The sequence below is a fragment of the Larimichthys crocea genome, chromosome XIII (assembly GCF_000972845.2).
Source record: "Larimichthys crocea isolate SSNF chromosome XIII, L_crocea_2.0, whole genome shotgun sequence".
Lineage (NCBI taxonomy): Eukaryota > Metazoa > Chordata > Actinopteri > Sciaenidae > Larimichthys > Larimichthys crocea.
The window spans coordinates 17,953,188-17,972,154 of record NC_040023.1 but is presented as its reverse complement, the minus strand read 5'-3'; the positions used below and the strand labels follow the sequence as shown (position 1 = coordinate 17,972,154).

The 18,967-nt window shown below is 39.7% G+C and overlaps 1 protein-coding gene across 8 annotated transcripts in view; it reads left to right on the top strand.

Annotated features, from left to right (window-relative positions):
- osbpl3b (oxysterol binding protein-like 3b) overlaps positions 1-17,113 on the top strand; it is a 28,256-nt gene extending 11,143 nt beyond the window's left edge. Inside the window, exons 2-24 of one of the 8 annotated variants that reach the window (XM_027287484.1) lie at positions 977-1,125; positions 4,058-4,174; positions 4,823-4,876; positions 5,208-5,321; positions 5,540-5,704; positions 5,881-6,004; positions 7,705-7,808; positions 8,122-8,214; positions 8,293-8,452; positions 8,966-9,017; positions 9,130-9,208; positions 9,878-9,979; positions 11,127-11,264; positions 11,690-11,783; positions 11,915-12,159; positions 13,432-13,569; positions 13,681-13,744; positions 13,849-13,927; positions 14,045-14,189; positions 15,088-15,232; positions 15,334-15,460; positions 16,047-16,169; positions 16,293-17,113. In XM_027287484.1, coding sequence (XP_027143285.1) covers positions 1,030-1,125; positions 4,058-4,174; positions 4,823-4,876; positions 5,208-5,321; positions 5,540-5,704; positions 5,881-6,004; positions 7,705-7,808; positions 8,122-8,214; positions 8,293-8,452; positions 8,966-9,017; positions 9,130-9,208; positions 9,878-9,979; positions 11,127-11,264; positions 11,690-11,783; positions 11,915-12,159; positions 13,432-13,569; positions 13,681-13,744; positions 13,849-13,927; positions 14,045-14,189; positions 15,088-15,232; positions 15,334-15,460; positions 16,047-16,169; positions 16,293-16,383 — 2,649 coding nt within the window. In that variant the 5' untranslated portion in view covers positions 977-1,029 and the 3' untranslated portion in view covers positions 16,384-17,113. Of the gene's footprint in view, positions 1-976; positions 1,126-4,057; positions 4,175-4,570; positions 4,688-4,822; positions 4,877-5,207; positions 5,322-5,539; positions 5,705-5,880; positions 6,005-7,704; positions 7,809-8,121; positions 8,215-8,292; positions 8,453-8,965; positions 9,097-9,129; positions 9,209-9,877; positions 9,980-11,126; positions 11,265-11,689; positions 11,784-11,914; positions 12,160-13,431; positions 13,570-13,680; positions 13,745-13,848; positions 13,928-14,044; positions 14,190-15,087; positions 15,233-15,333; positions 15,461-16,046; positions 16,170-16,292 lie in introns of those variants that run through there. The other 7 variants (XM_027287488.1, XM_027287486.1, XM_027287483.1 and 4 more) reach the window with 7 other exon arrangements.
- The last annotated feature ends 1,854 nt before the right edge of the window (positions 17,114-18,967 follow it).

Below are 18,967 nucleotides of genomic sequence, written 5' to 3'. Positions count from 1 at the left end.
CAGTAGACCAGGCACATAATGTTAATTTGTCTGTGTGAAGTGTGGCAGTAGACCGAAGGCCATTTCCGAAACAGACTCAGTTATTTTCTCACACTGTGCCGATATTGTGATATTACGATCTCTCTCCATCTTTACACGTGACACTTGTCTTTTCTTTTCTCATCACAGACTTATGAAGTCACATTAGCCACCACTCAGATACTGAACCACAGCTTGAAATTCGGCTTCTCTCAAGGCAAAAGTGCCTCAGTTTAACATTAAAATGCTTCCACGTTCATGCATCAGTAATAATGTAACACCATATACAGAAATAATACAGCTATCATTAGAAAAGTTTGGAAAAAAAAACATTTGGAGGGTGTGTTTGGATCAGATGATTGTGAAATGTGAGGCATGTCACTTGTGTATATAAAGTGCAACTTGAATTGTCTGACTCAATGAGCTTGCAGGCTTTGCCTCATTTATGTCTACTTTTGATACTCAAGTACATTTTGCTGATAATAGTTCGGTAGTTTTTAAAAGTAAACTTCTGTAGGACTTTTGTTTAATTAACAGTAATTTAACTCTGTGTTATTAGTACTTTTACTATGTCTCCCAAACACTGCTATAGATGCATACTTTTAGAGGGTGCTTTAAATTCACAAGTTCCTTAAATGCTGACAATCCATCACTCTCTTTAAGAGTAAGATGTGAATAATTTAAACCTGCACTTACTTCACTTGCAGACAAATTTACGACCTCCAGTCTTGTCTGTCAGTTTCATTTGCTGATGTTGAGAAGTCTTCTGTGCAATTTTTCTCGTTACATCACATATTCTGATACATGAAGATGGAAAAACTAATCACACTTAATGACCTAATGCATTTTTCAGTGAGATGTAGCTAAAAGGCTTTTAAAGGGCTTGCCTCTTGAAGCCATCTTTCTTTCCACCCTCTCTCCTCGCTGACCCTATTTCCACCTCTACTTCCCTTTGTAGAGGAATGGTCCTGGTACTCCAGCCGTAGCCTTGACTGGCCAGTCTGCAGCGAGATGGGCTCAGAAGAGCGCAGTTCAGCCATGTCACAGAAGATCTCCTCCATGTCACGCAGCAACAGCAGCTCCTCATCCAAACATGACAGCCGACAGGTAACACACACCTGCTGAAGACACTATGACTTGTCGCACATCACTAACCGGCATCCATCTCTTCAGCAATCGCGTTGCACTTGAACTATTGGCTTTTCCACATTCTTCTTTTTTGATTATACAGTTTGTATATTGCAGTCTGCAGCCCTCTGGGATTCCCCCTTGTCATCGGAGGAGAGTGAGCTGACAGTAAATGTCTTAACCACAAAACTTTTGCTAATAGATTCTTAGATGTTCTAGTTAGATTCTGTTTGGCTCTTTATAAATGCAAGGCAGAGGAGACAGCCTCACCTGAGTGTCTGTCTGCATTTTATATCTTTAGCAGCAAGGATTAAATGCTGCCAACTTGAGAAAGACTTTTTCTATTAGAGCATTTGCATCACAGCATTAGCCACAGCCTGCAGCATTTTCTCCAAATGGAAAAGGGTGTGCTCTGAATGCAATTTTGGAACAATTCCCTCAAAGGTACTTCTCTCACACACAAATTAATGAAGACATTAGCACTGTTATTGCAAACTGCTCTTGCATATGTCTTTTGTGTGTATCTGTAAGGAGTAGGTTCATTAATTTTTCATTGTCCACAACGGCCTTCGCTGTTTTTAAATTAAAGTAATAAAGTTAGTGATTCCTGCCCACAGGACCCCCGATGTCTTTACAGTAACAACAAATACAAGGACTGAAAAAATGTTTTTATTAGCAAAGAACCCTTGAACAACCAAATGAATATATATTCACATCATAAAATCACAGTTTTCAAACCTTCTCAAAACCTCTTAAGCGTCAACATGCTTGGGCCAGTTTCATATCACCCATAAAAAAAGAATTTACATTTCCACATTTGAATTAAGTGTGTTGCAATGAAATAAAGGAATAGTTTAACAATTCAAAATGTACTTTCTTGCTGAAAGCGAGGGAAACAATGAGCTTAGCTTAGCATAAAGACTGCAAAAAGCTGTCTGTAAGTAACAAAATCTTTCTACCAGCAATAAAACTTAAAAACATCACTCTGTTTCATAGATTGCTATTTTGTGGTTGGGTGGAGTAACTTCCCAGAGACCCCTGTTAACCTCATATCACACTACTTTTCTTATACAGATTGAACAAACAACATATTTTGTGGGCTTTGAGAGGTTGGAGGATGAGTTTTTACCATTGGCCAGACCCAAACAGCAGTTTCTGAGCTATATTTATGATACAGATACGAGAATGGAATAGAAGTTTATTCCCTAAAGTGTTAAAGCTGTTTCCTTAATATTTTACATGTACATGTAAACTAGTTGCACTGTTTGGGTCCATGTTTGCACTTGTCACTGTTCGTGACGCATGCTGCAGCTGAATGTACACAATGTTGGACAACCATTTTCTAATGCTGAGAGCTGTCCCTGTGAGCATATATGCCCTCATGCCAGTTGTCACTGATTTTTCTTTCCTCCAAGTGACCTTGGAGGAAAGTGCTCAGGCAGAGTGTGACAATGACTCACTGTAACTGTGTCAGAGGAAGCTGTGACCACCGCTCAGGGATAGTGAAAGAAAAATCCACAAGCTACATCCTCTCCATTCCCCAACCCCTGATTCTGAAACGAGGGTTTATTTTAGACGGTCTCACCTCCAGCAGTCAGCCTTTCCAACTGATATAGTTTGTTTAGCCATGGCTGTTATATACCAGAACAGTCAGGGACACACTGAGATAACAAACACAGAGTCACCTCAAACCTCTGCCAAGAACCCAAAGTCCCTCTGGATAGCTGTGATGTATGTGTTTGAGTTTTTGTCCCACTTGGATAAATTTATGAAGTTTAGGGCAAAATCCTAAAATGCTGCATTGCCAGTAGCTGCAGCTTCCATTTAACCTGTTAATTAATTGAAAACCATGTCCATTAAGCAGTACTAAAATACTGCATATTCCATTTACAATTATATTAAACAGAGAAAAGCAGCAAAATCTTATGTTTGTATAGCTGGACTCCAAGTACATAGATTCCTGGTTTGATTCCAGCTGGGGACCTTTCCTATATGTGATACCCCACCCTCTCTCTGTCCTTCTTTTCTGTCTATTTTTTAACTGTCAGACTGTCACAATAATGACAAAAGGAAGTCCAAATTCGAAGCAGCAGAGGATGTTCTGACATTTAGTCTCTAATATGGGTCAAGCTCTAAAAATAATTCATCCTACATTTTCCTCAGGGGTGCCCCATTCATTTTTATGAAAGTTATTCACCCAGCGCATAGACTAAAAAAGCTTATAGAGCATGCATCCTTCTCCAGCCAAGGGCATATAGAGGCTTACTTTGGATGAGCTGGTTGAGCTGGCTGCTCCTTTTTTAATGATTGTAAATGGGAAAAAGTCTTTTTTGGTGAGAGTGCATGACTTGATGTTGCAATATGGAGTTTGCCACAGCCCAAATGACTAATTGATTTATTGACTAATTGTTTTATAAATAATATAAACTAAAAGTGATATAAACCGCAAATGATGCAATTTTATCTGAGACCAGAACGCTAGATAGAAGATAAAGCTCTCTGTTTATACTGTTTATGCTGCCTTCCTGGATGCATTTGTCTGGATTTAATAACTATCACCTTAATCTCTGTATTTGCAGGAGATTTGGATTTAATCCCAGTTAGGAAATGGTTATTGTGAAGTGTGAGATTAAACAGGTGAGCTAATTTTGTAAATGGGACCATGAGGTGAAATTATAAATCTTTAAAGCCCTGTCACAGGAGGGCATTTCCCTTCCGCAATGAAACTCTCATCTCCCACTCCCACGGCCTCCCACTGACACACTGACACACTGCTTTTGACTCATCTCTGTTGTGTGCATGCTTCATTCATTTTATCTTACCAAATCCAAACGCCTTTGATCTGAATGTGCGCATACAAGTTGAGTGTCTGCTAGATTTCAGATTTCTCGTAAACCATCTCTGCCCACAGGACAGCTGGGAAATAGTGGAGGGCCTGCGTGGAGGCTTCAGCAATGTCCTGGAGCCCCAGAAACAGGAGGGCTACATGCTAAAGAGGAGAAAGTGGCCCATGAAGGGCTGGCATAAGGTAAAATCTAACACCTGCAGGGTCCTCAAATAACCCATGTTGCCTTACTCATCTCTCAGTGATAGACGACATGATGTATTTTTAGACTTACTTGACAACTGAACGTCATCTTCATTTCCTGGCTTTACTACAGAATCTGCTGACATGACTCATTTGTGTTTTAAACTAATTGAATGAGCTTATTCGGCAGATGATTTCACCAATAGACAAGTCACACATGACCTGGGTCAGTGCCTGTTCATGCTCTGTCTAAAAGCTTTCACTGGGATGATGCTGTCTGGGTATCTTGGTGCTCCTTCACAGATGCATTAGCTGATGGCCTGTTGGTTAATAGAACTGTATACATTTAGTATTGACTTGCAGTCAGAGCTTTTCAAGTCTTTGTGCTTTCAACAGTCTGATTCTGGTTATGTGCAGTAAGAGCACCAAGAATCACATTTACGAAGAGAGAGTGCTGGAGAAAAATTGCAACAAAGTGAGAGGAAGAATGATAGAGACAGACAAGAGCATGAGGTGACAAACATCTTACTGCAGAGACATAAACATCATAGATTAACAAGAGGCTGTCATGATCACGGAGTCATAACAGTGACTTCAGACTTGCTGTCATGTTCATTCCCAACCCACTGTCCCTTTTTTCCCCTACAGAGATACTTTTTCCTGGACAAAGGCATCCTAAAGTATGGCAAGTGCAATGCTGATGTGAGTATAAAAGCCTGCTGGCTGTATACTATCTAGTCTAGTCAGTTACAGAAGATTATAAAGGATTATATATCTTTGCTTGCAGATACCAAAAGGTCTTTATTCTGTCCCTATCTCGTTTTCATTGATAGGAATCGCACGGTGCATTTTACCTGCCAATCTCACATAATTATATATCAGCCATGCAGAGGCTCTACTTGGCTACGGCGGCTGAGCCAATAAAATGATTATTACTGCTGCTTTAAACACAGTGCTTTTTAAAACTGAACAGTGTCCTGTAGAATTTATATTATAGTCTAATGCACTGATAACATTGTTTGTTGACTTGCAGATTGAGAAAGGGAAGTTACATGGCTGCATTGACGTGGGTCTCTCTGTCATGGCCATTAAGAAGAAAGCCAAGTGCATCGATCTTGATGCAGAGGAAAACATCTATCACCTGAAGGTAAAACACCAGGCTAGTGAATAAAAGCCATCCCCAACAGACTGCTAGGAAGTGAGGTTAAAAACATGGATTACTCGGATTATTCCCTTCCCAGATGCTAACATTAAAATGACTTTTAAATGACCTCATGTATTGTGTATTATAGTACCTGTGTGTGTTTTTCCACCTCCATGCCTCCTCCCTTGTGTGGATTTCTGATTGTGGTATCTGCTCTGCAGATTAAGTCACAGGAGCTGTTTGATGAATGGGTGTCCAAGCTGCGTCACCATCGGCTCTATCGGCAAAATGAAATTGCCATGTACCCTAACGAGAAGTCCTTCCACTACCCACACTACCCCTCCCCCAACTCCCCAAGCGTGGCTGAGAGTGCCTCGATCAGAAAGGTATAACCTGTGCACTACACAGCATACTGTTAATAATGCGACCACTTAATGTAGAAACTCATGACGTACTTCTGCTGCTCATGAATATCATGCACTGAAGCCCCCCCCCTCCCCGACTGTAGAAATTTATCAAGAAAGCAGATTGTTATTGGACTGACCTTTGTTTGTTATTGCAGTGCATGTCTATACGAAGGCAGTCCACAGTGCATTCTGCAGCAGCCTTCCCTTTAAGTTGCAACAGCCAGGCCAAAGTAGCAGCCTGGCTCCAGTCATCTGATGACATGGACAAGTGCTCCAAAGGTGAGACAACAAACCTGGCGTGATTTGTGGAGTTTCTCGACACTCTGTCCTCGTGTACTTCTCACTTCTCGTGTTGATGTTATATGATTTCATGTGACTTGCCTCCTGTCCCCTTATTTCTAAGCAAGATAATAAAATGTTATATTTGCATCTGTATTTAAGCTATAATATGCATTCTTATGCTGGCAGATAAGTAAGACATCTGGAAATTTTAGGTTGGATGCTTAACACCTTTTATATTGACCATGTTCTTGGAAAATGAAAAGAATAAGAATGAATAAACATGAACCCACGTAGCTTCTAAATTGGAGAATTATTCAGTGTTCGCTATTCAGAGCCTCCTACTACCTAGTAAAGCTGCCAATGACAGTGAGTCTTTGGAGAGTCCAGCTTTTTCATTCGTACATTTGTAGATTTGTCAAACTTACAATACTTGTGTTACTTCCAATAACTCTGTCTGCCTGTCGTCTTATTAACAAGTAAGCCAGGCATGGCTGGCGTTGTTGTTTATAAAGAAAGGAAGCTGCTGATAACTGAAACTGTTTGTCTCCGTTTTCATTCATTAGGATTTTGATGATGTACCCATTCAGTATTTCCTCCAGCTATTAAAGTGAGAAGTTATCGTTTTATAAACCAGAAAGCCTGAAAAAAGTGCCCTCTTGGTTCCCATATGATGGATAAAACAAGATAAAGTGCCCTCTACGGTGGCCCAATCAGCAAGAAAACACACTAAAGTGCTCTCTGGGGTGTCCTTCCAGTGGAGAAAACATGATGCAGATCCACATTGGTTACCCTACATGCTGGAAGATTTGTTGGTCTCTATGTGCCTCTAAATAGTTAAATAGTTAATAGTTTCCTGTTTGAATTTTGGATAAAGAAGTACAGACCTACAGATTTTTTAGATCTGAGTATCAGTAATGCCTGAAATCAGCCTTTATCTCATTATGAAATAAGTACATACGGAAGGGTCTAACAGAGATACATCGGCCTTAAAGTGAGGATGAGAGTGTTTTTTTTGTATGCATGTGTACATGTATGTAAGAAAAATATATTAAAAGGTATCCTCTCATATTTAAATATATCTGTTCATGCCAACACTGTCCAAACCAGGGCTTAGGGGGGAAAGTGGCCTACATGAACTATATAAATTCATTAAGGAAGTTTCCTTCCTAACCTGCTGTCTGTTACATGAGTGTATTTGCTGATAGTAAAGTGAGTGAATGACTTATGTGCTCTTTTGGTCCACCTGAGCTGTTTGGTCCTTTGTCCCTCTGAACATCAGAGTCTTGAATTGTACAACTTGATACGTTCTTCTCCTTGACTCACCTTCTCCTGTTTCTAAGACGGACAGGGTTGGGAGTTGCTCTTGTGTTACTGTGTGAAGTCTTTTAGGCCTGGTTAGCACAGCTTTGTCTTCCTGCTGAGCCTCATCTTATGGCAGGAGGAGCAAACTTTTAAGCGTTTCTTAAGCCTATGGAGTTGATTTGAACAAAGGATATTGTAACCTGTAGTCCTGTCAGTGTATTTGGAGAACGTTGCTATACTGGAGTCCCTGGAGTCACAGACTTAATGGATGGTAGGTTTGGTTCCGAAAGTCCTTTGTAGAGTAGAAGGAGTGGTCAATGTCATTTTTTTTTTTTTTACTCTCTTCACACTTTTTGACCTTATCTCAATGTGGGTCTTTTTCCTTCTCTCCACAGATTTGTCCGTCTGTGAGGCCTACCTGCTGGAGCTCAACCACCTGCTTCAGAGTATGGAAGTCCTCCACCGTACCTACTCTGCTCCATCTATCCAAGCACTGCAGGTCAGCACTTCATTTCTTATTCCTTTTACTTTAACATGGAGAACAGGTTTGTTCATCGTGTTTGTGATTCAAGACGAAGACTGAGAAAATAAATTAATTTAATCACATCCAAAATATCAGATGACTCAGAATTTTATGCTAAGTAACTTGTCTCGTTTCATCTTTTATCATTTCTCTCTATTAATATTCTTTGTTGGCCTCAAGTCATTTCCTACTTATTATGGAATATATCGGATCCTTACAGCAAGTGGTGAAAACATTTCCTGTGAAAAGGAAAACTACTCTCTGTCTTGACCATCTTAATGTCCACTAGGCATCTACATTTGACAGCCCGAAAAAGGAAAAGAGACTTCCAAGGAAATGGCGCAGTAAAAACTACAACAAAGATGTCAAAACAACCCTGCAGGTAATGACCGTGATAATGTGGTGATCATCTTTTTTAGTATGTTTCCCTCCAAGCTCTACTCCATTTGCTTTACTTTAGGTACCCAGCTGCATCTCCTCCGGCTCAATCCGCCTCCACGCCTCTAACCCCAACCTCTCCACTGCTGCACTCGGCATTGACAAAGTCGACCCTGAATCCCTGGATTCCCCTTTTGACGTGGCCAAGCTGCAGGAGGACTTCTGCCGTGTTGCCACTAACCGTGAGTTGAATATTATGAGTTAACATTTTCTAAACTACAAAGCTTGGAAAATAGGTATCTTAATTTAGTTTTCTGCCATCCCTTATTGAAATGTATGTTCAGATTTTTTACATGATGGCATCATAAATCAAATTTTTATTCTGTAAATTAGGTTAAAAGTTGCCCGAGGGAACAGCTGTCAATTCTGCTGCCATTTAAATCGATACATTTAGGCATGTTCAAAATGACATGGCTAAGGATGTGTGACAGGCGCAATATAATACAGTGATGCAATAATATCGCCAGCGCCTTCAGTAACGGTGCATTTCAAGGACTAATTCTTGAATGCATGCTTTTGCATGGTGAATGAATGTCATAAAACAAAGACAGCAGCTTGCTGAGTAATCCGAGTAATTGTTCCATTTAATTAGTAGCATGGTGTGAAAGACTGTTATTGGATGTAGCGTGACTGGATCTGCATTGCTCTGTAATTAATAGAGTTAAAGCGCCCCACTTTTTCTCTTGCTGCCGCAGTGCACACAACCATGAAGTCAGCCCTGAGTTCACTGACAACTGAGAGAGAGAGATTAAAACAATCTCTGGATCACGACACGTGCCCCCCTACCTCACCACAGGTTGTTGGTTTGAAGAACGCATTAGCCACGGTACGCGAAGCANCTGACAACTGAGAGAGAGAGATTAAAACAATCTCTGGATCACGACACGTGCCCCCCTACCTCACCACAGGTTGTTGGTTTGAAGAACGCATTGGCCACGGTACGTGAAGCAGCACACACACACACACACACACACACACACACACACACACACACGGCATGTTATCAGACAGTAGAAGTAGGTTAGACAATCTAGTCTCTTTTAGACTTTCACCTCTCAGATGTCGTGTCCTCCCACACCACTTGTCAGTCGTGACACATTGACGAGCCTCTTAGAGGGGATTACAGTACTAGTTGCTGGTGTAATGTCTGCCCACCTGAACTGTATTGAACACTCATGCTTCCTGTGGCTGCTACTTCTCACCCAGAGGCTTTTTCTATGTTTCGTGTTCTGGTTAAACACCTTCAGTTTCATGCTGACTTCTTTTGACACATTAGAACAGATTAGACTTTCTGTGCGCTCTACACCAACACATTTCTTTGACTTAAAGTGCCCTGCTGGGTGTTAGCTTTTCTTCCTGATTACTCAGCTTCTACCTACTCTACCTCACATAGAGTCAGTAATGGGTGAGTAATATAGTCTCGACTCTTGTGGATTCCTGTCTGATGTCTGCATTAATAGAACATATCATCTCTATAGATTTTCAATTAAAATTTTTGAGACTGTTTAGTTGAGGGATGATGAAATTAGGGCTAGCATTTATTCAATTCAAGACACTATTAGTTGGGTGTGTCCGATAAAGTATGTTTACACTGGTTGTTTTTGCAGGCTTTAGCCCAGAACTCTGAGCTGAGAGAGCGCCTGTGCAAGATTCACACCGAGTCCCACATCGTAGAGCCCACACTAATAAATCTCACTGCCCCTGTGCAGGTGGGTGCAGGAATGCAGTGACTCTCCTCCCTCCCTCCCCTACACCATCATGATGATTATTATTATCTCCCTCTTTTTATTTCCATCCCACCCAGTCTTGAGTTTGCCACAGAATGAATGAGCTGTCCTTTCCTTCTCATCCAGATTCAACAAATGTTGCTCTCCTCTCACCCCCTCACTCGACTCACTTTGTTTTATATGACAAGAACTATAAAAAATGAATGTAATTTTCTTCACTGCGCACTCCCCTCAAATAAGTTGTATTTCTATTCTTTGCTATGATAAAGAATACTATCACACGGCTCAGGGGGAAGACTTCTAATTACCTGACACATTATAGTCTCATAAAAGAACCTCTTTGCTCACATAATCAGATTTGCTGACCAGAGAGTGTGAACTGATCTGCTTAATCTTATCCCTGGACATTTGTTGAACACACAGTGTAGAACAAATGTGCCTCCTTTGGGATTAACTTCAGGCTAATTAATCAGCTTTAGCAGCAACACAGGATAGAGGGACGTGCTCACTTCAGTGTGTGGAAAAAACTGCATGTTTACAACTGGCTTTGAGTTGTTTCCAGAAGAAGACTGCAACAAGTCTATTTTAAAAGTGCATCTTGTTTTGTGTCAACAACATTAACTTGTCAGACAGAATTTGCAAGTGGTGCACACTTGTTGCACACTTGCACTTCTGACTGGCTTTGATTAATACCATAATATATTGTTATACAGTCTCTAAAATAGGTTTAAATGACACAGTATATTCTAAATATATTGTGACATTGGTCTACACCTGTGGCAGAATCCTTCCTGTACACACATTGGAATTGTTTAGATTCTTTGAAGCTCATCATTTGGCAAGTTTTTGGTTGTTAAACACTTGAACACACATACTGTACATTAAAAAGCATAATTGTAGTATAGTGGTATGCTTTTTTAAAAATGTATACATTTATAACCCCATATTATATTACAGAATGACTGTCTTTCAGTATATTACCACATTTTGTGTGTTGTGATTGTCTCATTATCCTCAAATTGTGATTGCATTGTATTCTGAATTGCACTGTAATTGCCAGCCCTCCTGGCTGCGATGATGTCGCCTTTTTCCTGTTCTTAATTATAGCTGTGAACACTGTGTCTCCTAGAAACAGGACTCTGTTGATGAATCCCGTCCCCTCGTACACCAAGTGTCCAATGAGAGCAGAGCTTCAATCACAGAGTCTTTGTCTGAGTTCTTTGATGCACAGGAGGTTTTGCTGTCGGCTAGTTCCTCTGAAAATGAGGTAAGTGTGAAAGTTAGCAGTGACACCAACATTATATTTTATACATTCTGTCTGCAAGTTGTGACTATTCAGTGCAGCCTAACATGCCTCCTAACAAGTCTTGAAGCTACGTTTTTATGAAGCATGTCATGAAACAAGTCTGCCCTCTGCTCTTCCTCCAGTGTTCATGCAGCATGTCTGATCAAATAGCAGCTGGAGTGGAAACAATATGAAAATTAAAAAGTTAATTACTTTAATCTAAAAATATGCAAAGTGCAAATTTGCCACCAGATCCTACGGGAACATTAATCTCCAACATATTAGATCTTCTCCTGACGTGACAGGATTTTGAAAGAGACCTGCCCAGTCTCTCTCTCTGCGGGTGGTATAAAAAAAGGAATCTTTTATCTATTAGCTGAAGTTTGGATGTTTTATTTTATTTTTAGGCATCAGAAGATGACTCATACATTAGTGACATTAGTGACAACATTTCCATGGACAACTTCAGCAACGAGACAGAGAGTGAGAGACCAAACTCAGGTAAACTATGGGACAAAGAGCTACGGTATGGGGAATAAAAATGCAATATTTGCCTCAGCGCAATTTTAGAATTCACCAAATTTCCATATTTGTTGCCTTCTTAGTTGACCTCTTCTACCATGTGTTCCTAGGCTCTGTGGAAGAGGGCACTGTACTTTGTCAGCGTAGATCCTGTCTACCCTCGCCCAGTCCCAACAACAGCACCATCAGCCTGTGGAACATCCTCAGGAACAACATCGGCAAAGACTTATCCAAAGTGGCGATGCCTGTTCAACTTAATGAGCCGCTCAACACTCTGCAGAGACTTTGTGAGGAGCTGGAGTACAGTGAGCTGCTAGACAGGGCTGCTAACACACAGGACCCTTTTGAACGTATGGTGAGATGGCAAATTTACAGTTACAGTTTGTGTGTGGGCAGAGAGTTTTTTGGGTTTTTTTGCACAGATCACGTCCATTTTAAGTAGTTAATGGGTCTCCTGTGGCAGAAGCAGTTGAAGCTGTTGTGGCAATCTCTGCAGCAGTTTTTATTTTATCACATCCCAAACCTAAAAGAACCAACTGCAGAGTTCATGCTGCTTGTTTTAGGGGTTTCCATGAAGAAATCAGAAAATGATTGGCTTAGTTTTCTCACTTTATTAGTGGAATAATTAAAGTGGAAATACATTTATTCACTTTCTTGCCGAGAGTTAAATGAGAAGATTGCTGCCATAAGTATAAAAGCTGGACCGGGGAGACGATTTTAGCATGATGACTGGAAACAGCTCTTTCCTCCAAAGTGAAAAAAAAAAACTGCCTACCAGCATCTCTAAAGCCGACTAATTAACATGCTTGTGATCGTTTAATTCATACACAAGCAGATTTTTTAAACACTGAAAAAAACCAGGTCACCCGATTTCCTCTGTTTGTTTCTGGCTGTGGCTTTATATTTAGCACAAGACGTGAGAGTGGTATCAATCTTCTTGTAACTCTCTCAAGAAAGCAAATTAGCATATTGCCCAACACTGTTAAACGATCCTTTAACTGCAGTGTCAGAAGCTAGATTGTAGGAGCCAGAAATTACCCAATACTTGATGCAGGGACTCTAGCAGCCTGCTGGCAGAAGTATTATCCAGTGTTAGCACTTGTGCCAGCCTTGCTTATTAAACTTCATGTGGAAGAAACACAAATCTCTGTCTATAGATTTCCAGTAGGAAGATGGCATGATTCTGCCTCTTTCAATGTTTCACATTTACTGAATTCAGAGTGATGTAGTGTATCGGTTGAAATTTGTTCAGGTGTAGAGATACAGCCTCTGGATTTACACAGGACAAATGTGCAATACAGAGTATATTGTGTGAAATGAAAGCAGATAAAGTAGGTGACAGCTCCATTCTGTGGCCTCCCATTATGACGTGGAAGTAATTATCAGTGCTCTTTTGGCTCAGTGCAACTGTTGGAGTATTCAGCCAGTTATTCTGCTCATTACAGGGAAATGGAGAGGAAATTGGAGGTGCTGAGAATGAGAATGGGATTTGAAACACATTATGAACCAATGATCTTGTGATAAATTGTTCAGGTTTAAGTCCCAGTTATGTTTTCTGACCCACCTCAGTTGAGGTCACTCAGTATTGTGTAATGTAATCTAACTGTATTGTTTTTTCTTTGTGTAGGTGTACATAGCCACGTTCGTTGTATCAGGCTATGCATCCAGCTACTACAGAACTGGGGGAAAGCCTTTCAACCCTGTCCTGGGAGAGACATACGAATGTGACCGGCCAGATAAAGGCTTACGATTTGTTGCAGAGCAGGTATGCATGAATCCTGAATCCTGTGCTATAAAATATTCACAATATTTTAAGAATAACACACTGAAATCATTAATTGAATCAATTCACTAACCCCGCTGTTTATATCATCAGGTCAGCCATCACCCACCGATCTCAGCTTGCCATGCAGAGTCTAAAAACTTCATCTTCTGGCAAGGTAGCAGAATACAGAAAGTAGTATAATTACTTGTCAGCAGTGGCTTGTTGATCAACATGAATTTAAATGTGTATATTTGCTTTTTCTTCTGATTGATTTTGTAGATGTGAGGTGTAAGAACAAGTTCTGGGGGAAGTCGATGGAGATTGTTCCCATTGGTACCACTAATGTAACTCTGCCAGGGTGAGGACTGGACAGACATATATATGAACAGACTGTATAAACCAATGATCATGTCAGTTAAAAAGGAATATCTACAGGTGACAAGTTAAAAGGAATGTGTTGTATCACTTTTTACAGATCTGGAGACCACTATGAGTGGAATAAGGTGACGTCCTGCATCCACAACATTCTTAGTGGACAGCGCTGGATTGAACACTATGGCGAGATCACTATCAGAAACTCCAGAAGTGATGTTTGTCAGTGCAAGATCACTTTTGTCAAGGTGAGGCATGTCAAAATGTTCAGTAGCAGTATGCACAAGACACTTGAGGCTGAAGTATGCTTCTCTGTAAGGTGCTGCAAGGCAAGAAATTTATTTGTGTGACACCTTTATTTATTTATTTCCTGTCATCTTTGACTATCACAACATTTTCATAACACTAGATGGATTTGTGATGCAGGGACAGTAGACCAATAAGAATAACATTTGTTTTAAATATGCATCCTTCCAACTTTTTGACCCACTACATAGCCACAAAACTATAGTGTTAAGATACGAGAAAACCTCAGTTGCATCGATGTCACATCAGCATACCACTTCTTGTCAAATATTTCCAATGTCAGTGATACATTAGTCACAATATTTAAGTATATTCTTCACACTGTAGCACCCTTTTTTTTTACCATATGCTTGTGTTGGAAGACATTCCTCTGCTAACCCCAGGAGGTTTGACCAAAATAACCCCCAAGCAGAAAAAAGTAATTTTCCATATATGAAAGTCACCCACAAACTAAATGCTAAATGCTGTATGCCTCCATTAGTCCATAAACCTTCTACACAGATGGTGCTCTTCACCTACATGCCAGCAAGAACGTCGATGTTTTCAATGTTTGATGTATGGAAGCCTTTACTGAGAGGAGAAGGTTAATTGCTTTAGTGTGTGGCCATTTGAAAGACCTCCTGAAGCTGTGCAGGATATCAAGTCAAGACATGTCAGAAGTCATTAGGCATCCATGTCTCTCATTAAACTCATCAACCTAGCAACACACACACACCAGGATTCAGGATGGTTTACACAACAGCAACATCTGCTGACTGCAAGAGGACATTATCATGATCTCTGTGAGTCAGGGAGATACACATTGTTTAACTCTCTGTTCTTTTTCAATTCTTTCCACAGGCTAAATACTGGAACTCAAGTGTAAATGAGGTGCAGGGGACTATTACGGATAATAAAGGGAAGGTTATCCACAAACTCTTTGGAAAGTGGCATGAAGCAATTTTCTGTGGAGACCCGCCCTCAGCCACATGCGTCTGGAGAGCAAGTATGAGTTTTTTTTATGAGAATGTACCGAAAGTCTTTTTACAATGCATATCTCATCAGTACAGTGTCTAATGCAGTGGATGTTGTTTATGTATAATATAGGTGCAATGCCAGTAGACCATGAGCAGTACTATGGATTCACCAAATTTGCTATTGAACTGAATGAGCTGGAGCCATCCCTGAAACTGCTGCTACCACCCACAGACACCAGACTACGTGTGGACCAAAGGTAAGGAAAGGAAAATACAAAGAAAATCAAATAAATAAAACTGAATTTGAATAACTTAAATGTCCTGTTGGGTTAACAGACTTAAAGAAACCTGATTAAATCTGTTTTTCTGCAAGAGAATCATTATAAACATTGTGTATAAAAACCTGATCTAAGTATCTAAGCACCTTTTCTAATATTTATAACATCATAGATATTAATCATGTCCTTTTGACCCACCATCTTTAAAAATGCTCACAAAATAGCTTTATGTTAAGAATATTAAGTAACTGCAGAGGCTTTCAAATGCATCAAACTAATTTTCGTGCGAATTTTGAAAAAGATTTAAAAGTCTATGAACTGAACACTGCTGCCACAAGGTGCCACAGACAGAAGAGGCACTTTGCCATCAATGTGAAAAATTATACTGTCTCTCCTCCTTTAATATTTTGAGTAATTTGTTTTTCTATTTATCCATAATTAGATCATCTCACTGTAATGATGCGAAATAAAATTTAAAAAAACATGAGTGATGATTAAATTTGAATATTGAAGAAAAATGTTTTACAATGTTTGCATAATGAATGCGCCTGTGTCTTGCTGGTAGACTGCTGGAGGAGGGGAACCTGGAGGCTGCAGAGGAGCAGAAACAGAGGATTGAGGAGATGCAGAGAGACAGGCGGAGAGTCCTGGAGGAGAACAACGTAACACATCAACCTAAATTCTTCAGGTAGCCTAAATATCCAGATTTATCACCAAGAAAGTTATGGGAAAGTGAGCTTGACTTTGCTCTGAAGTTTCAACACTCAACTATCTTTCACAGAATACTGTCTTTTTTCTCCTGCCTCCACAGGAAGTCAAAGGATGATACCTGGGTGAGCAACAACACATACTGGGAGCTGAGGAAGGACTTCACCCACATAGATTTTCCGACGCTGTGGTGACCCCTGCACTGCAGATCACACACATTTCTGACCCACACAGCCTCTACTGTGATCCAGGCTGGTTCTGGTGACGTCTGTATCCCAATCTTACCATTCACACTCAGTACTGGTCCTCTTTATTGCAGTTCATCCAAGTTATTGCCTTAATAGCAAGTGCTTATATAAGTTGTGTAAACATGTTTATGCAAAAATATAATGAGAATGTTGATACATTTTGGCAGATTTTCACCTGATATGTTACACTGTCTCACTTAAACTGACAAAAGGAAAACTACTTGGTATAAAGGATGACAAATTCTTATCATAACTTTTATGTACACTAGCTTCAAATGAACAACTGGTCACTTTAGTTGCCATCTTATCATGGACATTCTCTACCTCTGAGATAAACTAGCCTTGATATGTCATTGATTAAGTGTACACATCAGATATTTATTCTGCACCTGCCTGATGCCTTACTCGTTGTACTCATATTGTTTAATTTATTGTTGTCACATCTCAGAGATCTTTCCTCAACTTTTTCTGTATCAGTACAGTAATTACAATTGCTTTTTGCTATGACTGTGTGAATGATTGTGAAACTATGAGCAACAGTAGCAAATATCAGATCCAGCCATTTTTCACTCTCTATCCATTGCACCATTGTCTACCTGGACCCTGCTCTTTGGTACCAAAAGTGTCCAAAATTATGCTCAATGAGCTCAAATAAAATCTCTGATGCTTTCTTTTTGTGGAGTTGTTTGTGACTGTTTGTTTAAAATACTGGAATCAACAGCTGTGAACTGGACCTTTATCACAATTCCCCCTTAAAGTTTGTGTAAAGTAAGAATAAATATGAGTGCTCCAGGAAGTTCTGAAAACTACATGAATAACTTTGAAACACTGAGCGAGATTAATCTCTATCTCTCTGCTAGAGGTGCAGTGGCATGCTCAGGGTGGCCTCAGCGTGTCATCAAGCCACCCTTTAGGACGGCCCACAAAAATCCTGGACTGAAAACTGGTGAAAAACTGTTAACCTCTAACTCTATCTATCAGTAATATATTGTTTAAAGCCTTTTCACGTGTTTTCAGCAACTATTTTCCAACATATTCAATGTATTTTTTCACGTGTTTTCAGCAACTATTTTCCAACATATTCAATGTATTTTTAAAGAAAAACCTTAGAATTACCTTTACACACACTTTAACTGCTGGCTCGTGGACAGACAACTCTGTCATAACTCTTGGTTAAATGTACCAACTGCAAAAGAGAAAACAATTGAATCATCAGTTTTAAACGTCACATGTCCACAGAGGAGGAAGTCCATTTCTTCTTCTTGTTGTCATCATGTTGTGTGCAGCAGAAATACCATGTGAAAGTGTACAGTTATTTATTAATTTAATATGTTATCTCTGCTACTCTGGGAACATTATCACCTTGAACGAGCCTTGTTTGTTATACAACTATCATTAATTAATTATCTGATGTAACAACTGTCTAAAGTGAGTCTCTATAACATTATAGATCCACTGCTGCATTTACTATGGGGCGTGGAACAAGGATGAGGATCACTCAATAAATTCTATTGACTTTGCTCAGGCCTGCAGGTTTTGGGCTCCTCCCACGTGATGAGTTTCATGTGTTGGCCTCACATAGTGTTTTCCAAATGGCACTTTGACATAAATATCATGTGCAGCTCACAATGTTTACAGTTTTTATTATGGCTGCGTGTCACACAGTTGGGTGAACTGTTTACTGTCTTAAGTCACTCTGAAAAAACATTAAATGGCCCTTAACTGTGGTGTGCTTGATGTTGTTGTGTACTTCTGACCTCTTGTCCTTACATCTATGTTCTGCTTTACTACAGTACAGCCAAAGTCCAAGGATGATATACTGATTATGGAGTCCTGGAACAAGTATAGGTTATCAGACAAGTCAGAAGTATAAATAATGACAAATTAAGTAACATACATTTATAAAACAATACCAAAATACTAAGATTCTACTAATGGTAGAGAGTCTGCAATCTTTATAAGAAATCAATTTCCAGAAAAGTTGGCACGCTGTGTAAAATGTGAATAGAAACATAATGCGACGATGAAAATATGAAACCCTATATTTAATCAAAAGTAGAACAAAGACAGGTTATCAAATGTTGAAACTGAGAAATTTTATTATTTAGGAAAACTAGATGCCCATTTGATGCCAGCAAAATGTTTCAGAAGGACAGTAGAAAACAAGGATGCTGAAGCTCATCCCCAGAGAGAAGATGTAGGAAAAGACACAGGGTCTCTGAATTCAGAGAATATGTGTACACAATGAAATATGTAAAGTGAGACTGGTGAGCGAGAGTATTTTTAAATTGATTGGTACCAGCCACTAGATGGCAACAAATAGCCATCAATGGCGCATACAGAGCACAGCAGCACCCTGACTCACCTGAATGGAATGATCAGTATCAACACCTGTGTTTACCTACTATCACATGTCAAAATGTCTGCCGGGAAAAATCTGTTTTTCTGTTTAACCAACAAAGACTATAAAAAAAAATCTTCTTCTGATTCTCTTTCTCATCCTCATCATAATCATCATTATTATTATTAT